Source organism: Halichoeres trimaculatus, unplaced genomic scaffold, assembly GCF_033239565.1.
Source record: "Halichoeres trimaculatus isolate MK-OKI-2021-1 unplaced genomic scaffold, fHalTri1.1 fHalTri1_scaffold_13, whole genome shotgun sequence".
Classification (NCBI taxonomy): Eukaryota; Metazoa; Chordata; class Actinopteri; order Labriformes; family Labridae; genus Halichoeres; species Halichoeres trimaculatus.
The window spans coordinates 28744131-28764614 of NW_027437191.1; the positions used below are offsets into that span (position 1 = coordinate 28744131).

At 38.1% G+C, this 20484-nt stretch overlaps 2 protein-coding genes across 3 annotated transcripts in view; both read left to right on the forward strand.

Moving 5' to 3' along the window:
- Positions 1-14735, forward strand: part of fam184ab (family with sequence similarity 184 member Ab) — a 233802-nt gene extending 219067 nt beyond the window's left edge. The window contains exons 20-22 of one of the 2 annotated variants that reach the window (XM_074685172.1): positions 164-268; positions 3186-3442; positions 13715-14735. In XM_074685172.1, coding sequence (XP_074541273.1) covers positions 164-268; positions 3186-3442; positions 13715-13796 — 444 coding nt within the window. In that variant the 3' untranslated portion in view covers positions 13797-14735. The remainder of the gene's footprint in view (positions 1-163; positions 269-3185; positions 3443-13714) is intronic. The other variant, XM_074685173.1, reaches the window with a different exon arrangement.
- Positions 14736-16731: 1996 nt separating this feature from the next.
- Positions 16732-19154, forward strand: ptrhd1 (peptidyl-tRNA hydrolase domain containing 1). Its single transcript, XM_074685299.1, has 2 exons — positions 16732-16980; positions 17864-19154. Exons 1-2 carry the CDS (start codon positions 16768-16770, stop codon positions 18032-18034), a joined length of 384 nt encoding a protein of 127 aa, XP_074541400.1. The 5' UTR covers positions 16732-16767; the 3' UTR covers positions 18035-19154.
- Positions 19155-20484: the final 1330 nt, after the last annotated feature.

Below are 20484 nucleotides of genomic sequence, written 5' to 3' on the forward strand. Positions count from 1 at the left end.
TTACAATGTTTTGCAGCACATTTCATGAAGGCATTGAACTGCTGCTTGCAGAGTGTGCCTGCAGAGAAAAAGGCCATAAAATGTGTGATGTTCAGTGTTTTTATTGGCCCTTGAGTCTTCTGAAGCCCCGCTGCCTGTCAGCTAACGCACTTCTCTCCTTCAGGACGATAAGAAGTTCTACCAGCTGGAACTTGTCAACAGGGAGACTAACTTCAACAAAGTGTTCAACACCAGTCCTAATGTAGGAGTCATCAACCCGCTCATTAAGGTAGGCCCTGGAAACCTGGAACACACCACACACACACACAGGGGCACGCTGAGAAACATGTCGCTTTGTTTTACTACATAGCAAAGATGATTTCCACTCCATCTCATTCCACGTCCACGAGCGCTGAGCCAGCAGAGGAACAATCAGTGCTGAAGTGTTGGAAAGGTGCGACTACAGTGGAACAGCGTCTTATTGTTTAAGGAAATTAATAAATGAGATTTTGTTTGTGAGATTATCAGCCTGCAGCTGTGTCTGCTACCACAACATTTAATTTAGTTATTTTATAGAAAAGGACAGACTTGTGGCGTTCCACTGAAAGCGTAACAATCTGTCAGTTTATAGTGATGGCAGATGGTAAGAGAAGAGATAGAACAAAATCAACTTTAACAAGATTGTTCTTTTGATTATAAACACAGCCGCCAAGGACAGTTAAAAAGAAAAAAACACATTAACAAGAAATGTGCAGAGGCGAACACTTCTAACAACCCAAGGTCTCGTTTGTTTACAGCAATTACACCGAGATGTCACAGTTCAAAACCAAAACATAACACCAGATTCTTAGTTAAATTAACTGTTTTATTGGCTTTAGAGAAACGGGATTTTGTTTTAAGAGATGGTCAGACAGCTTTCAAATTCTTGAGGTTAAACATGTTGTAAAGAGGAGTTTAAAGCCTCGTTTCCACTAAGCTGTTCAGTTTGGTTTGTCCCGACACAGCACGCATTTGTGGTGTGTCCACTGACTAATCCAGGGACATATCCCCAAATAATCGAAGTGAGCTGTCCCACTTTTTGCTACCCTTCCGTAAACTGATCTGATTCCGGAAGGTGGAGCTACAACAATGCATTCCTGTCATTGGTTGAAAGAATCATCACTTCCTGTGCGACAGCAGCTGCTGTATTCCTCCTCGTGGCACACAGTCTTCTCTGAAACAAAACTCGATTGTACTCTTTGTAACAAAAAGCCACATGCCAATCACAAAGAAGACGGAGAATTTCAGGGAAAATTGTCTTTTTAGATTTAATATAAGTCACATTCACTTGACCAGTTCAGAAAAATGTCTTGTTTCAAGTTATAAAACGACAAAAGTGACACCTGAATTGCTTGTAACAAGTAAAGAGGTAAGAGAAATGTGCTTGTCAAAGCAAGAAAAGAGATTTATTTTACTCATTACAAGCATATACTATATGGACAGCGTGGCTCCGCCATTAACCATTGTACGGTTTTGAAGCCAAAATACCCCCGTCACAGGTGCAGCCATTGAATTGAGGGATTCTGGGAGAATCTGAGTGGAGCTTGGTGACAAAAAAAAATATTTTTTTTTCTTTCAAGAGTCTAATAACTTCTTGACTCCACCTCCTGACATATTTTACAATCCCAGAAAAAAATACATGAGAACGGCAGCTGTCAATTATTGTTCAATAACTAATGAAACGAAACTTTTCAGAAAAAAAGAGGACTTGAATACATGGCAGCCAAATGATATCTTCAAATCACCACAACAGTTGGATGTGAGAAACATTTTTACAAGGTGCGTTCATTTTTTAAACTTTGACCACAGCCCATCTGGAATGGCTGGAGAGATAAATTTTTTGACCTATACTGCAGCCAGCCACCAGGTGGAGCAGTTTTTGTGGCGACCTCACTATAAGCCAAGCAAGATGACGTCCATTTTTTTGTACAGTCTATGATTACAAGCAATTCAGACCTCATTTTGGTTTTTAAATAACTTGAAACAAGACATTTTTCTAGACTGGTCAGGTGAATGTGGCTGATAATAAGTCAAAAAGTCGTTTTCTACTAAAAATAAGACAAAAAAAACTTGATTAGATTTAATTCCATCGTTGCTCTTTGTTAACCGTGTCACGTTTTCTTCTTTGTTGGATTTGTTCGCGGGGTACACTGTGCTGCTATGGCGTCATGCTGTTATATAACTGATGCAGCTATCAGCATCCGGCTTACAGCTGCCTACCACCAGGGGGCACAGTTGGCTATGGAAACATGAACAGATAAACAGACTGCTTGGTGGAAACAGGGCTTGAATGTTACATGTACTGAGCAACACAGCCCTCCAAAGGTGTCACTACACCAAACAGGAAGTTGTCACAGACCCTTTAAAGGCCCGGACAATATGACATAATTAATTTCAGTTTAGATTAAAGTTAGAGGGCAAAAGGACACAGACACCAGCTTAGCTCAGATCAGACGATCACATCACAGATTTCTCTAACTAAAGAAGGGAGAAATTTTTCATGTAAGATGACCAAACATACAGAAAATGTCACAGTCATGTAAGGTCTCATCAGTCATCATTTGAAGCTGTCTGATAATAGTTTTCAGGGTCAAATCTTCTGTTCCTCCTGTAAAACACGACATCCCCCTCACTGTATGTCTGAGCTGAATGGTTTTCATTGCATGCTCGGTATATAACTGTCCACACTTTGGGCTCCTGTTGTCCACATATCTGTATATGTGTTGTGTGTTCATCATGCGCTAGTTTTTGTGTGTTTACACGTGTAAATCTGCGAGCGATTCTTCCTCCTGATTGGATTGTTCTTCCTGACTTTTTCTCCAGCTCTCCTTTGCTTTCCAAGCCATTTGTTAGTGTGAGATGTCTAATGCTTTGACACATCTCTCCTCATGTGAACTTCCATTCTGCTCAGAGCGACTGGTGCTTTAAGACTGAGTGAAACCAGTCTTCAGATTGATCCATTCACTCACGTTAAATATGGTTAAGTTAGCACGCTGCTCTCTTTCTGTCTCTTACTGGATGGACCTTTAGGACTGTCCCTGTCCTCCATTTTTCCTTTTTCTCCCCTTCATTTCTTCTTATCTTTTTCCTCATTATTTTGGTTTTAAACTTCCCTTTACTCCTTTATGACCCCCATGCACCTCCTTTTTCTTTTTTTGTCTGTGTAGCAAAAGAGAAAGAATGAGAAAACAGCAGCCAGCAGATTCAGCAGCTCTACTAATGTCAGGGCTCTGGAGGCAGCAGGTAGGGGCGTGGGTGTGGCAGGTTCAGGGAGTGGGGAGCCCCCACTGCCCCCACCTCCGCCCCCAGCCCAGCCCAGCCGTCTAGAACCCATCCCCAACTCCCCCATCCACCACCTTGAACTCAACTCCAACAAACCTCTACCCCCGCCGACCCCTCCCACCGAACCCAAGAAATTCATGAGGTGAGACCCTTTCTGCCCCCACGGGCTGCAGCTGGTCAATCCATGCACCTATCATCCAATCACAAACCTCAGGTTAAACAGAAAGTATATGGTGAAGAGTTAAACACTTTGAAAGTTAAAGCTCACAGCTGGAGTTTCAAATGTTAGCACAGCTTGTGTATCTCTCAAAGACCTAGAAATAACAGAGTTGTTTCCGACTTTTAAAATACTTCTTTGTGCAACATTAACTGTATGAGTATGTTCAACACTTTCTACTAACTCTGTCCCCTTCATACAGAAACCAAAAGAAGCTGAAAATCGTTGTTCTCAAGAGCTACAGGGAGTGAAATAAAACAGTTTAAGCACTTTGATTCGGTGTGGCTAACTATCTTCTCATAGCTATGGCTGCAACGCCTGTTTGACTATATGGTTATATTTTTTTTTTTGAAAAAGCTTCAAATTATATTTTTTAAGTTACCTTTAGACCACAAAAACTCAGTTTTGACTAAAATGTTCACTGTGTTAAGCAGGGAAGTTTTGCTTTAGCCAACTAGCTGACTAAGCTAACTTTAGCTACATGATTCAGCTACCTGTTACTGACTAAAAAATAGTGCATAATGTATTGTATGTAGCATAACCTATTATTACTACAGAGAAAAATATTTTTAATTACGAGAGAAAAAACTTTTAAGATGAGGGTAACCAGTGTGACACACAGAGACTGAGGTGACAACTTAGCTTTATGCTAATTGTCAAATTTTCCAAAATTGCAAAATAGAGTGGTTTACAAATGTAAGTAGTTAATAAAGCATCCAGTACCTTTTGAAAATACTATAACATACAGTTTATGTGCTAGCTGTAAACAAAACCTTTAATTAAGTCTAGTGACTCATAGAAAATATGCTTACTGGTCCATAATTAAGACAGTATTTCACAGTTATAAACAAAAGATAAATAAACAAGCTATTAATTTTCTTGATACTCCCCATAAAGAATTCTGACACAGTAAAACTGTAATAACATGAGATAGCTAACTTGATTATAAATCATCAAATAAGGATAACAACCATGGCTAGCTATTAATACTGCTAGCTATTAGGCTACAGTGCCGCAAACAGTCAAAAGAAATCTTTTTTTTAAGCAAAAAAAAAAAACGTAATTTCTGGCTTTGTCAAGAATATTTATTGCTTATGAAATTAAAAATTAAGAGAGAAGGATAACTGAAATCAACAAAAGATCAAAAAATGTGACGCATAAAAAATGTTGAGTCATACTGCTAACTGTATGGTTACAGCTTTGCTAGCTGTCAAATTTCAAACGTTTTAAACAAACACACTGAAGAATAACTTTGACAAATCAATTTCTGAAAAGCTAAGGATGTTAAATGACCAGGAGGGGGCAGTATTTAAAAACACTATAAGAAACTTAAAGTACAGAACTGTATTAGAACTGTGGGTATTAGCACGTTAGCTGGTCATGCTAACTCTCACAGCTTACAGGAGTGCAGATAATCATAATCTAAGGCATTCTTTACACTTTTGCTCTTTTTTTGTTTTGAAAATGACAGAAACTGAACCACCATCCAAACTCTTTTATATGAAGTATTTTTCTGCTTATCCAAAGCTTCAAAGAATGGCCTTGGAATGCAAAAGGGGCATGTTTCCATTCCTGTTTTCATTTTTATCCTGTCTGTGTGTCCGTCAGTGTAAACATGTTTACAGTGTGCATGGTGACACGTTTCCCTCTTTCTGTTTAAAAAGTCAGTCTGTGTTTCCGTCTGGCATTTGGTCACTTCGTGGTTCTTCATGTTCATCCTTTCATCAAAACTTCAGCATGTTGCACACGCTGCACTTTGTTTCTCTCGACTCAGGGTGATTGGCTCTTTCAGCTCAAAGAAACTTATCTGTGTTTTTGTTTGGATTTCTTATGAAGATGATAATCTGTAGCTTTCTTGAACTGTCCCCTCTGTGTGTGGTGGTGTTTGATCTGGAAACAGCTTTTCTTCTCCACTGCGTGGTCCAATAAACATGGCTGTGACGGTGGCTGTGGTGTGAAAATAAATGATGTAACATGCTTCTACCATGAGTACATGCAGTGTGTATATTGCATGCACAGGGCATTAGTATTTACATATTTGAGCATGAGTGAGAGGGCGTGTGTGTTAGCATGTCTTAGCTTTTCTCAGTCTTTCTGCATGATTCGCTGCTGTTTCTGTCCAGTATAAGATGTGGCGGCTGCTTTGCAAAAGCTTGGAACAAACATGTCGATATGGGACACACCTTTTGCTACACACACACACTCTCCTAAAGATGATCTGGGTTTTTTTTTTAGTGATGAAAAAAACAAATTACTTCTTGGGGTGTGAGGGCATCTGCACACACACACACTCAAAGAAAGGGAGTCACAGCAGAGCCCGGCAGTGACAGTATGAGGTCAGATATTATGGATCTGCTCTGAAATGTTTTCAGACTCTATTAAAGGACTCGTCCTCCTCTCGCCGCGCTCTCTTTGTTCCTGACAAACATTTGCACTGAGACTGATCCCTCTGCACAAACAGAAACCCTCTCCACGTTGTCAGCAGTGATGTGCTGTTTGTAAACCCGACCTCTTCAATTTCTGGATTATCAGAGTTCAGATCTTGAAGAGGTCTTAATTAGATGACGAGTTTGATTTGTCGGGAGGTTTAAAGTGTCAATAAAGAGAAAATACTAAGCGCTACAGCAGTGAAGAAAGTCAGGTTAAAGCTGATTTTTAATGGTTTGATATCTCACAACTCTCTAAAAAAAAGGACACAACAGAATTTAAATTTTTTAGAATTTAAAACCCTAACCCAGAAAATAAAATAAATCTAAATTTAACTGAATAACTTAAAGCAACCAGCTTTTGTGTGGTGCAGTGGTTAAAGCTGTGGCTTCTTGATCTAAAGGTTCCTAGTTCCAGACTTGTGAGAGTCTGGGCTGTATTGCAGTAGTCAGCACTTACTACAGAAGGTTCCTGGCTCAATTCCAGGTCGCCACACCTCTAGTCACCTGGTAAACTCAGTTAACTGAACATGAGACTCTTAATCTCAGGGTCGTGGGTCTGAGCCCCACATTGGACACGGTTAGCGCTGCTGCCTTACAGCAAAAATGTCGTGGGTTCTTGCCAGTACTCCAGCTTCCTCCCGTCGCCCAAAATCATGCTCATCAGGTTAAATTGGTGATTCTAAATTGCCCTTAGGAGTGGCGGTTAAGACACACTGAATGCGTCTGCAGTGCGTCTCTGCTCCATCACAGCAAACGGATCAAATAGGTTTCATTCAAATCAATGTGTCAACTCACACTGGATCTGTTCTGTTGCAGTATGTCTGTGTGACTGGTCCGTCATGTCGCAGGTAATACACAGTCATCCTATTTTTGATGGACGTGGAGCTGTGACGGATAAATTCAGCATAGGAAAGATGAGCAGGACCGGAAGTCGTGCCCGGAAACTACCTAAAAACACCCAGTGACTTTCAAAATAGAACGGACGGTGTCAAAATCAGTTTGTATTTAGCTTGACTACAATGGTAATCCATTAATGAGTGGAGCCAGACCAGGAGTCAACAGGTTTGAGGTTTTACAGCCCAACATGAATGAAGAGAAACTTTCAGTGGAGTGGGACGGGGAAGCGGGGAAACTTCTTGGTCCGTCAGTCAGTCATGTGACTAGCTGGGTATCTGAGAAACCTTCCTTTTTTTTTTATACATTCCGGCATGTTGTACACGAAACCGCAGTTCTACGTCATTAAAACAATGTTTTCTGAAAGTTTGGCAAAAGTGGAGATTTTGGAAAACTCCAGTTTCATAGATTTGTGCAGATGCCGGAAAACTGAGTTTTTGGTTTTCATACATCACATTCGGATTAGCTGGTTGGCTGGCACAAGTTCTACACTGCAAATACGGAAATCTTATCAAGTGTTTTTGTCTTATTTTCAGTAAAAAATTGTCTTATTTTACTAGGTTTGAGCCACATTCAACTGGTCAGACCAGAAAAATGTCTCATTTTAAGTTATTTAAAGACAAAAATGAGGTCTAAATTGCTTGTAACAAGTAAAATAAAATCTGCCAATGGAACAAGAAAAATTTGCTTAAAACTATAATAATGTCTCAGTGCACCTACCTTTTCTCTTGTTACATTGGCAGATTTTTCTCAACTTTTTACAAGCAATTCAGACCTCATTTTTGTCTTTAAATTACTTAAATAAAGACTCTTTTTTGGACTGGTCAGGTGAATGTGGCTCATATTAAGTCTAAAAAGACGTTTTCTACTGAAAATAAGACAAAAACACTTGATAAGATTTCAGTTTATTCTAGTGTACGTCTGAAAAACACTGCGAAATATTGGTTTGAAATGCCTTGAGCTGCACTTATCAGTGGATTTGCCCACTGCGTGTGGACGAAAGTATTTTTAAAGGCTCTGGGATTGACCAGCAACCACACTGCAAAAAACTGAAATCTTATCAAGTGTTTTTGTCTTATTTTCCGTAAAAGTTGTCTCATTAAACTTGATTTGAGCCACATTCAACTGGTCAGACTGGAAAATTGTCTTATTTCAAGTTATTTAAAGACATAAATGTGGTCTGAATTGCTTGTAACAAGTAAAAAAATCTGCCAATGGAACAAGGGAAACTTGCTTGAAATTTTGCTTGAAACTAGAATAATGCCCTAATACAAGAACATTTTCTCTTTTTCCATTGGAAGATTTTTTATAACTCAGACCTCATTTTTGTCTTTAAATGACTTAAAACAAGACATTTTTTGGATTGCTCAGTTGAATGTGGCTCATATTAAGTTTAAAAAAAGACATTTTCTACTGACAATAAGACAAAAACACTTGATAAGATAAACATTTTTTCCAGTGTAAAAATGATGTTTTCTGAAAACTCCAGCAAAAGTGGAGATTGTGACAATCTCGGGTGTCATGGTGTCGTGTAGATGATTCTCAAACGTCACATTCTGATTGGCTGGCACAGGTTTTACGTCTGGGTTTGAAACGCCTTGAATTTATTGGCGAATTTGCCTGCTGCGTGTGGAAGAAAGTATTCTTGAGTGTTAGAAAATTAATGAATAAATGATTTTAAGTGAGATTTTGAACTTAGATCTCTGAAGTTTAGCTCTATGCTCAGAAAACTTTTTGTGATTTTCTTCAAACCAAAGTAAAACAAAGTTCAGGCTTGTAGGGTGGTAAAGTAAATGGATATAATAAGAAATATACAGTGTAGTCCCTGTTTGCAAATGATAACTTGATAGATAAATTGTACATCATGCATCCTTAGAAACATTCAGCTGAATGAAACAGCTCTGCAGCATTTAAACAGACACGTCACCACACAGAGCTACGATCATGGAGGAAGATACTGAGTCACTTTGGAAACAGAAAGATGTAAATGCACTTTGTTATTTGCAAATGAACAAATGGCTGTATTTGTGTTCTGGTTAATATTTAATGCACCTAAAACTGAATTCACTGACTCAGAGTTGCGACCATGCGCCGTATAAACATGATCTACCTCATTTATTTACATGAAAAGCCTTTTGGGAAATAATTGTCTTCCTCAAGCAGAGAAAACACACAGTAAACATCACCGAGGGGTTATGGGACTGTTTATTTAGGAAGCAGCCAATTAAAGCAGCAGAAGCAGGTGTTTGTTTTGAGACATTCAAACAGTCCGTCTAATTAGTTCAAAGTTTGGGGGAACAACATGTTTCCCCCCCGAGGACGTAAAGCAGAAACTAACTTCAGCTTCAGACACAACAATGATCGGCATTTCCCTTAAAACAGATTCCTTCAATTATTCATGAGGCCTGCTGGAGGATGTGTGTTTTAGATTCTGCAGATAGGCTTTGTTTGGGCAGACACAGTTAAGAAAAGCAGAGTATAGAGCCGTTACATCTTAATTTGTAAAATGCAGCACAATGAATGCACCATGGTAAAGTTTGTAATGAGCTGATACAAAAAACTCCAACACCTCCTTTAACACCTGGATGTTGTGCCGTAAAAGCAGCGCATAAAAACTGCACAAGCAGTTCAACTTCAGACGATAAAAACAAAAGTTTGGTGATAAAGAATTTGAAGAGGCTTCATGAATTTATCTCTTTTATTGTCATTTAGCGCTACTTTTGAGTATATTCATTTAAAACTTCTTCAGCTTAATTCCTAAAGAAGAAACAGGCCATTCATTTTTGTTAAAATCTTTAGGAAAAGCTGTAGAAGGGACAGATTTGAGGCAGATCTTTTGTTTTCTGGTAATAATCTTTGTTTATTATTGTTTTAGTCCTTTAAAGCTATGGTCTACAGTCTCAAACCCAGTTTGAGATTTGAAAAACGCAGCCTGTGCCCCCCTAAAGATGCGTAGCTAACTTATGCTAAAATCTGTTGACAGAGCCGACCCGTTCCGACCAGCAGCGTTCAGTCATTAGCCAGTACAGGCACAGACTAACCAGAGTTATTCAGCTGACATCTCCTACTGTGGTAAACAAAGTCATTACCTGTTCAACAGAAACTCAGCTGTCTTGGTGTCAGTCTTCAGTCCCAAATCCTTCTGCAGCTTTTTCCACAGGTCGTACATTTCTCCAATATTCAGTCTCTGTTGGCACCTATATTGCTCATAATTCTTCCTTGCTTCAGCCTTTTCCTTGAAACATTTTCGTTTTCTTCCCTTCCCTGTGGAGAGTAACAGTAACAGCTTCCTGGTTTCGGTCTTCTCCGGCTCCATGACGCTTCAATAGCTGAGCAGCTAGCTGACGTGAGAGAGGTAGTGGGGAAGGACAAGGCGGGACCATGGGCGGGACGGTGCAGAGCAGGGGAGACAGGGGATTGGATGGACTCACGCACAAACTCAAAATGAGGGGAACAGCAGTTCGGATTGGTCAATTATTATGCCGCTTTGCAGCTGATGTACTGAATGGATTTTTTTTGTTCCTCTTTGCTTTTTATATTGCGTAGATGGGACCATCGGACCATAACGGCCTCATAAACTGTGCTATTAATAACTACCAAGCTTCCAAATCGTAGACCATAGCTTTAAAAGAACAAAACTAACTCTAAGTTAATCTGTTTTATGATAAAATGTGAAAGGCAATCTGGCCTAACTCCAATAGATGTAAGTCTTTTTAATAACTCATCAATATATGAAAATGATCAGTGTTTTCTATCAGAGTTGTTCCCTGAGTCCCTCAGTTTTGTGGATAACTCAGACAAGAGGGAAACTGTTTTCAGAAGTGGATGAACACATTTGATGCTGTAATGAGTGTTCGCAGCAGCCAGGCGGAGCATGTAGGAGTCAAAGTCAAAATAACAGTGTGAACACTCGATGTGAACACGTCCCTTAGAGCAGAAGGTGAGTCATTGGAGTGTTGAGTGGTTTATGAACAACAGTTGAGCTCTAAGGCTCAGATTAATAAGGTGTCACAGGCTCTGAAGACAGACAAGGTGAGGGGCTCAAACTTTAGAAAGGGACGTGTTTGGTTTTATATCATTTCGACATTCAAAACTAACCACAGCTCACCTCTGCCGTAACGCTTTTCCTTATATAACCAAACTGCAAAGTGAGGAAGCTGTTTCAGCTTTGCTCATCAAATCAAATGATCACACATCAAATGAAATCATCAACCAATCAACCAGACATTATTTATAACAACACTTTTCAGACTTTTGAATCACAGCTCTGACACCAAATAAGTTTTGTAACTTGATGATAAAAAACAGAATTTGATAGTTTGCAAATAATTTAAACTTTGATTAATAGAAAATAGAATTACTACGGTTGCTATATTGCATTGTAATTGTTTATAATTGTCTATTTTATTTTCTGTTATTTATTATTACTATAAGTATTATTTGTAATTGTATTTATTTCATTTTAATTTTTTATTAATAATTTGCTATTTATTGACTATATCTATTTTTGACTGGGTGTTTTTTTCTTTTCCTCTCACATTTTTATTTTTATTATTTATTTATTTATTAATTATTTTCATTCTATAAGATTGGAGTGGGTGGGTTCTAGTGTACGATCTAATGCAGTCATTCCCCAAGTCTGGGTCCTGACCGAAAGATGGGTCGCCAGAGATTTTTTTATGGGTCGCCAAACTATTTTTCAAAATGTTTTCATGAAATTCATACTTTCTTTAATCAGAGGAAGTCTCCCCTTGCCAACTCATTAACTGATGATTGGCTCCTCATGCTGTCATAGCTCATGTTTTCAATGTGAAGGTTCCTCGCCACAATGTTTACTGTAACTGTTTTTCAAAAGTCTGAAGCCATGAGCTGGCTCTCCTCAAACAACCATAGCCAAACCACCATATGTTCCCTACTGTTTTACAACACTCAGAGGAAAACGCTGTCACTGTGTCACCATCACACATATGAAAGAGCTGACCTATTGATTACTTTGATCGTTAGTTTCCAAAAGTAAGATTTGAAGTCAGATTCAAAACCTCTTTGAGTTTGAAAGTCCAAAGTCACTGCTGGATCTTGGACAGGCACCACCTGCTGAATCGGGGCTGTTACAGCTTCTTACAGCTGTGCAGTGACGTCACGCTGAAAAAAAGTTTGGGATACACTGATCTAATGCAACGATTGCTGATATGTGACCTCTGTTTAAATTTTGTGCCAAAATGCAATAAAAATATATTGGATTTGAAAATAGAAAAAAAAGTTCAAAGACTGGTGCAGACTTTGCTTAATGCTTCAGTCGTACCCTGCGCTGCCTGGTTTTGCTCGGGCCTAAAAACCCTTTCCTGGAGGTCTTTACCAACCTTCCCTCACAGTTTCCTACTCAGTCAGTTGTTCTGTCCTCTAAAAGTAAAAGCATCAAACCCCTAAAGATATAACTTAGAAAAAGTTCAAAGTCAATATATCAGAAAAAAAAGTGATGTTTTCTGAAAACTGTACGCCCATTTCTGATTTGATATCAGCAACACGTTTTTAGAAAGTTAGGAGAGGAGCATACTTGCTTTGTGTTGCATCACCTTGTCTATCAAAAACACGGAACTAAGGAACTAAGGAGAGAAGTTTCTGAAGGTGAATAGTGAAATTTAACTCATGCTTGTCTAATGTAGAATTTTAGAAGCTCATTAATTCAGCTTCTACATTTTATGATGCTTCAAATGTTTTGTTTTAAGGCTGAGAACTTAGGACTGCAGGCCAGCTAGTTTAGGAACTGGACTCTTCTACTAGAAAGGCATACTGCTGTAAACACAAAATTAATCAAAAATGAATTATAAGCTAAATTCAAGTATTTAAAGTTGGATAAGATAAATAGATCAATGTAAAACCAAATCACAATCCAATCCACTTTATTTATACTGCACACTTAAAAAAAACAGTCAAGTTTCCCACAATAAAAACAAATAATAAAATATCAATAAAACAAATAAAATAAATTAAAATAACACTTAGAAACCAATAAGAGCCATAAAAACAAAGACCATAAAAGACATAAAAGGACAGAGGTCACACAACTCTCAACTCTCTTTCTTTTTTTTCAATTTAAGTCCTTCATTTTAGTCTTTGTTTACAAGTTTGTTTGGAAAAAAGTTGAGATGTCAGATCCCCTGAATAGATCTTAAAAACTGACTCACGCCCGATTTGCACTTTTATGAAAAATATGTCTCCTGATGTTGTAGACTGTAGACATCATCATTCAACTTTTTCACATGGTCTGGTGTTAAAAAAGCAAACTAAAAACCAAAAAAAATCCAAAATATCAAAGATTGTAATTTAAACAGAAACAGGATAAAAGCATATCGTCTCAGCCCAAGGTGCTGATGGGAAATGATAAATTGTTGGCGTCCTCTTCTTGAGCAGAAATCTTGTCTCTTTAACTGCGAAAACACCTAAAAATGTCACTGAGTAGTTGTGCTTTCTGTTGCTGTTGCTGCCCCAAATCTGACTCACTAAATCCTGTCCATGACTCTGCTGCCCCCACATGGACAGAAACATGAACTACACCTGTATTTAGATAATTGAAATCACTTTATGGTTGTACTGTAGCCAAACTGTGTGTGACAAGCCAAATAAAATCATTTTTCTATATAGCAAAACTGAAACTAAGTTGAATTTTTTATTAACATCTAGTTAGTGGAAAAATGACACTTTGAGAACAGAAACAGAAAAGAAAAAGCAACAAATTCTTCTCCTGCCTCTCAGTCATGTGTGAATTGATTTTTATGAACCTGAAGTTTTTTTCCTGACTTGTCTTTCTTCTGTCTTTGATTTTATTTTTCCTCCTGCTTATTTTTTGCTCCCCCGTCCCCCCTCCTACATTCAGCCCTCCTGAAACTAAGGACTCCACCATCGACTCCCCAGACGCCCAGCGCCAGGAGTGGTTCGCTCAATACTTTTCTTTTTGATTGACCACAAACCTGCAAAACACAAGGATTCAGCATGTCAACCAAACTTAAGAGAAAAAAAAAACTATGAAAAAAAACACAGAAAAAAAGAGAAAAATGTTAAAACTCTTTGTTCTTTCTTGTCATTGATAGGTTTGGGGATCAATTCACTTTGGGTTCAGTCAGCTCAAACTGTCCTTCGTGGTTTGAGAGCGAATTGCCATTGACGCGTCGATGAAACGCACATGAACTCGATGTCATTCACTTCGATTAAAAAAAAAAATGTAAAGATGATCCACTTCTCGTTGACTGAGGTGAAGCGGAATTGATCCTGACGTCAAATGTCATCACTCTGATCTGATTTGATTGTTTGATTATTGATTGTTTCACTGTGAGCTCTTAGTACAGTGACAATGATCATCAGTCTGTTCGATGTTTCTTTTTCTTTCTTTACATCCTGACTTGTTTTGCAGTTTCTTGGAACTAGAAAAACCTGAGTGGTGCGTTATCATGCTGCTAAATGCCATTGTTGGACTCCAGTAAGAATCTATATATAAAGAAATATACGGTAGGTTATTGTGCTCTCTTTCTGTACGTGGGCCCACTGCATACAGCATCTTTAGGCTATAGGAGCGCTGATCCAGGACCAGTCTGCCTCCTGGTTTCTGGTGACGTTTTACACAGACCTGATCCTGATCCTGATCCAGATCCGGGTCAGTCTCACCTCTCCGACGTGCTCCATGAATACAGGCTCAGATTTTAGGACGGCACCATCACGGCCAGTTTGTTACAGCTGCATAGAAGTTTCAGCAGATTTTGGTAGAATATTAAAACCTGTTTGTATGGTCGTCTGTCTCAACACAGATATAATGATGTCTCACCAATTTTAAAAACAAAAATAGCATATTTTATATTTATATTATAATGTGTATGCTTAATAAATAATTATTGTGACATTTATACCTGTTCGTTTGTCTTTCATTTAAGTAAATCTGGGTTCAAACCTTTATTTCACCTTTCAAAGACGTGGTTTGAAGAGATGCTGAATTATGGAAGAATACTCAAAACAAAATATGGAGATATGAGAAATTCAAGGTTTCCTGCTTTATCTACTTTCCTGTCCTCACTGAATAAAGAAAACAATGGTATTTACAGAGCAACACCTTCCAGTGCAATTCAAGCTGCACATATTCATACTTTACATGTGTCCGTCTCATCAGCTCTGTGGCTGCTTGCTGATTGGCTGATGTCGACCAACCGGCAGGAAGGTGTGTCAGGGGGAAGATCACACATGCAGGAATCAAGAGAAGAAATGCTTTTGTAAGATTTGGGGTTGTTTTTCTTCAGGTGCCTGCCTTCCTTTCTAGACTGCTACCAGGTCAAGAGACATGAGAATTATACCACATGTACAGAAAGGAAAATAGTTTTTCTTTGAAAATGATGTATAAAAAAGGTCTGGACTTAAGTTTATTTCACTTACAGTCCACTAATAAACATTGAAGTTTCATGCCTGAAGAAGTTTTGTAGTTACCACCACTATTCATAGTCATGTGCTTAATGTTGCCTGGGAACATGAGACTTATTATGAGCCACTTTCACCTGACCAGTCCAGAAAAATGTCTTGTTTCAAGTTATTTAAAGACAAAAATGAGGTCTAAATTGCCTGTAACAAGTTTTAAAAAAAAAAATCTGCCAGTGAAACAAGAGAAAAGTTTCTTGTGTTAAGACAATAGAATAGAATTGAATAGAACTTTATTTGTCATTGCAACAAAGTACAACAAAATTGTATACAACATTCATCTAGTTTCAAGCAAATTTTTCTTGTTCCATTGGCAGATTTTTTTTTTTACTTGTTACAAGCAACTCAGACCTCATCGTTGTCCTTAAACAACTTGAAACAAGGTGTTCAAACAGTTCTAGATGAATTTTAGTCTAAGTAGCTATAAGAGTGGGATAAAAGCAAACTTGAACTAATAAAAAATGTGTTGTAGGTGTTCTTTTTGTTTGTTTTCTTGTGATGCACTTTCTTTTCTTCCGTTTCGGGTTTCTACACATGCTCTAACAGATTAGACTATAAATAACGCAAAGACAAAGGGGTAGGACTAGAAAAGTTTATTAGAGTTGTTTCTTTAATTGTTTTGGGTTTTTTTTTTGTTTTTTGTTTTTTCTATTTAAACACATCGTACATCCTATTTATTTCTGTTCTGTTCTGTTCTGTTTGTTATGTCTTTAACCTGTTCGAATAAACAACCAAATGAAATGAACACAAATGAAAATTTTCTGGACTGATGAGTCAAATGTGGCTCATATCGAGTATAGCAAGACAATTTTTATTCAAAATAAGACAAAAACACTTGACAGGATTTTATTTTTTGTAGTGTTTGCAATCTACATCACAGGTTTGTTTATTTAATGTTTAACTTTTTCAGAGCTTATTCAGGTAAACAAAGCTCTGTGTAAATTTGCATAGTAATTAGGAAAGTCATACATCTGTTTTTCACAAGGCAATACATGCCTAAGGTCTCTGGTTCAATATGTTCATAAATGGGATACTGTTAACACCCCTAATTTTATATATTTTTTATTAATCCAGATCAGACCCTCTATAGGCTGCACCAAAAATATGAACTACAAAATTAAAGTAAGAGAACTGATACAAAGCAGCAAGTGTAATAAAAATACTGCATTAAAAGATGTGGGGAAAAAAAGAAAAGAGGCTAAATGATGGAAATATAAAATTCAGACTAACATTGTATAAATATTCCCTTTCTTACTGCCTGAATGCTTTGACAGCTTTGGAAATCCATACTTTATCTATTAAAAGTCAATTTTCTTTGTGATGTAGAGGACAAATTGTTCTATTCTAGGATCAACAACCAGGTTGAGTTCATGCCGCTTTCAGCCACTAGATGGCGGTAAAGTTTAACAAAGAGCATTTCACCATCTGACCCGGAAAATAAACAAACCCTTGATCAGTTCCTGTGTGAGCTGAATGATGGCGGCTACCGGAGCCGGGTCTCCTGGCCGTTTGGTCCAGTATGTGGTTGTCCGCTCGGATCTTATCCACAAGCTGTCCTGGCCCCTGGGGGCCGTCATAACTCAGGCCTGTCACGCGGCTACCGCGGCCATCCACCTGCACTACGGGGACCCGGAGACACAGCAGTACCTGTCAGAGCTGGACTCCATGCACAAGGTGGTGTTAGGGGTAAGAGTGAGACTACAGACCAAACCTCAGTCAGATAATGCTCCACTTAGAGATAGACGTGCTTACAACAAAAAACGAAGATTAAACTTCGGTTGTTAGCTATTTTTAGTAATGTTGTTGTTTAATTAATAGTTCGGCGAGATAAAAACTGACACATATGTCCTTTTATGACTGTTGACACAAGTTTTTTTTGTTTAGCTGTATTTATCTAATATTGCTGAAAAAACGTACTATCCGTTAGTAATACTCCAGGGAAGGAAATTCACAAAGCTCTTGATTTTAACAAAGCAAATCTAATTTAATGCGCAAATCACATGCCGAATTTGAAATATACATCTCTGTGATATAATAAGTCTATTAAATGGTTAATAGCAGCTTTAATTTCGTGCTGCTGAGCAAATAACGTTATTTTGTGATATTTCAAATGGACTTTGGTTGTCTACAGCCAATAAAGATCTCTGTCCGTAGTGTTACTGTGCTATTATAATGTCAATATATTACCTTTAGGTGGGGCTGTTATATTTGTATAAGGATTTATTCTATCACTTGTTTACAATTAAAAATGATTGAAATCACATTATTAAACTTTAAAAAACACAGCTGAACTAAGATGTGAAGCATATAAGACATGCATAAAGCGTCACAATTTAGTGCAAACTAATTTCAAATAGTTTGTCATCTTCAGTCCTTAAGTACTTGCATTCAGTCACCACAACATATTTTACATATAAGTCACAACATATTTTGCAGTAAAGCTACTTTAACAATAGTTAAAGTGTAAGAAATAAAAACAGTTTAATCATTAACATTTTACAAGCTTTCAAATAGCCAGTGAATAGCCTGTATTGCTGTAAGCGTTCCTGTATTTTGTGTTTCCCTCCAGGCTCCAGACGAGGCCGCCCTCTCCAGTCTCTCAGAGAACCTGACACAAGCCGGCGTGGCCCACAAGCTCTGGATCGAACAACCAGAGAACATCCCCACCTGCTTGGCTCTGAAGCCGTGTCAAAAAGAGACTGTCCAGCCGCTGCTGCGCAAGTTCAAACTCTTCAAATGAAAGACTCTCTCCAAGCTTGAGCTTTACGATGCATGACAGCAGTGAGGGAAACACAGACACCTTTCAGGAGGATACAAGGAGGAGATCTGAAAGTTTTGATCTTCCTCCATGTGTCCAAACACCTGAGATTAAAGTTGGAGAAATATGACTTATGTGTGACTATGTCCAGAAACTGAGAGAAATCTGCTTTGTCATATTTTGTTTTTATGCGCAAATGAGTAATGTTTACAGACTTTTTTCCTGTCTGCAGATCCCTGCACAAAGGTTTTATTTCTGGCACATCATTTTTTTTGAAACAAACGAAGAAACTGTAATTTTTGTTACTGCTAATAATCTGGCAAACATCTGCTACTGTAATACAGTTATCCCTCAGCACAATCTCTCTGCTTGTTTTGCAAAACTAATGCATCAATCATACTGTGAAAACACCACACCTGATCATCAGCAACATGCTTCTGTACAAAGGTTGACAATCCATGTAGTGTTCCCAAGCAGAATCACTCATGTGTCTTTGTATTGCACCAATTTCTGGGATGTTGAAGATGTCTCAATAAGCCGTCATCTATAGATTACAATATTACATAAAACCAATAAAAAGAGGGTTTAAGTACGGAAATTCTGGCCTTTTGAAACTATGTTAGTAACTACACACTCAATACCAGGTTGAGGGTCTTTTTTCATGTCTTTCTGCATCAGATCATTTTGGCATGGTAGTGATGAGTCCATGACTCTGCTAAGATGATAGCTTTGATGGGATCTGGTGTCCCTTGTCCTCTTCTTGATGATACTGTACAGGTTCTCCATGGGTTTCAGGTCCAACCTGTTTGTTGATCAATCAAGCACAGTAGTTTCATGGTCATTTAAAGAGACTTTGGTCATTTTGGCAGTGTGGGCAGGTGACAAGTCGTGTTTTTAACACTAAACCTTTGCATTATGAAATATCTGCCAACTGTATTTATGACAGTTTTTTGGGGAACGTTACAAACACATCTACATTCAGGAATTAGGATCAAGGAGTTTACCACAAGGCTCTTATGTAATCAGCTATGTTGGGCAGCAAACAAAAAAATAGCATCCAAGTACAGATCAACTGTCCATTTAAGAAAAAACAAAGACAAATTTAATAAAAAAACAATAACACAGAAAACAACTGGAGTGCATTGGGAACATGATATGCAAGAAATAAAAACGGCACAGGTAGAAATACAGACTAAATATACTCGCGGAGTAAGGACAAGATACAGGTGGAACAAATGGGAGGGAAACACAAGAACAGGAGGTAAAACTAAGCTAGAAACATAGGGAGTGAGAGTTAATAAAAAAAAAAAACAGGAAACAAAACTAAAAACACCACAAGACATGGATCTTTATGAACAAGATAGAAGCAAAAATCTTTGACACAAAGAAATAAAGAAACCACAATAAAAAAGAGAAACAGAGAAAGAGATTTAGGACGAAAGATGTTTCAGGTGATCTAGAAACAGCAGCTCTGACCTTCTTAACTTTCATGTACACAAAGAAAAATAGTTCATCCAACACTTTGTGATGATCTCTGTCTTCAAAAAACTCACCACATCACAGAGAAATGACTTCACTGAGGCTTATCAGTGATTAAATGTTACATAACAGATTGTAAACCTTTCCCATAGTCCCACCACATTAGCTTCAACAGCTAACCTCAACATTTCGCCCACTTCCCCCGGAGGCCATGTCTGACCCACCGAGCAAATGCAAACAGTTAACGCACCTTTTACCTCAATGACTCCACATGTGGACAAATAAAAACCTTAATTCTGTGTGAATAGATGGGAAACATTCAGAAACTGACAAAGTGTTTGTAAATTAAAGATTAAAAGAAGTATGGTCACCGAGGGTCTGCAGAGACCAGGCAGATAATTGTGTCTGTTTTATTCAATCAATCAGGGCTGAATCTCTCTGATGTTTCCCAGAATTGCTCATCTACTCGCTCCATATAATCCAGCGTTTCGTGGTATTGTTGTGGTCTTCGTTTTTCTGTGTAGAGGGGTAAAAATATAAAAACAACCTATAAGAAACCGTTTGTTTTATAAATCATTACGTAACAGTTTCCTCTCTGACACACTGAATACCCTATGTTTACTTGTTTACATACTGTTATAGGAAAAGTGATGTCACAGCTCTGTGCCCTCCTTAAGGTTATTGAGTGCTAGGCATTTATTAACACATTTTGTTTTCTTGATACAATCTGAGTCTTTACTGGGAAATCCTGCAGGTGCTTCAGGAGCAAAACTCAAACTATAAGCATGAAGTGTGAAGCTCAAATAGCCGTAGTAAAAGTCTACATCAGTGTTAGATACAGACACTTACTGCCGCTCTTAAATCAACCTGAATTAAGTCTGCCGCAGAGGCCATCATTCAGACAAAAGGATGATTTTATGTCACACTTTGACCTGACTAATAAAGAATGGGAA

Coding starts and splice junctions, on each gene's coding strand:
- ptrhd1 (XM_074685299.1), top strand. CDS start 16,768: ATGATGGCGGCTACCGGAGCCGGGTCTCCTGGCCGTTTGGTCCAGTAT. Junction 16,981..17,863: donor TGCACAAGGTGGTGTTAGGG/GTAAGAGTGAGA, acceptor GTTTCCCTCCAG/GCTCCAGACGAGGCCGCCCT.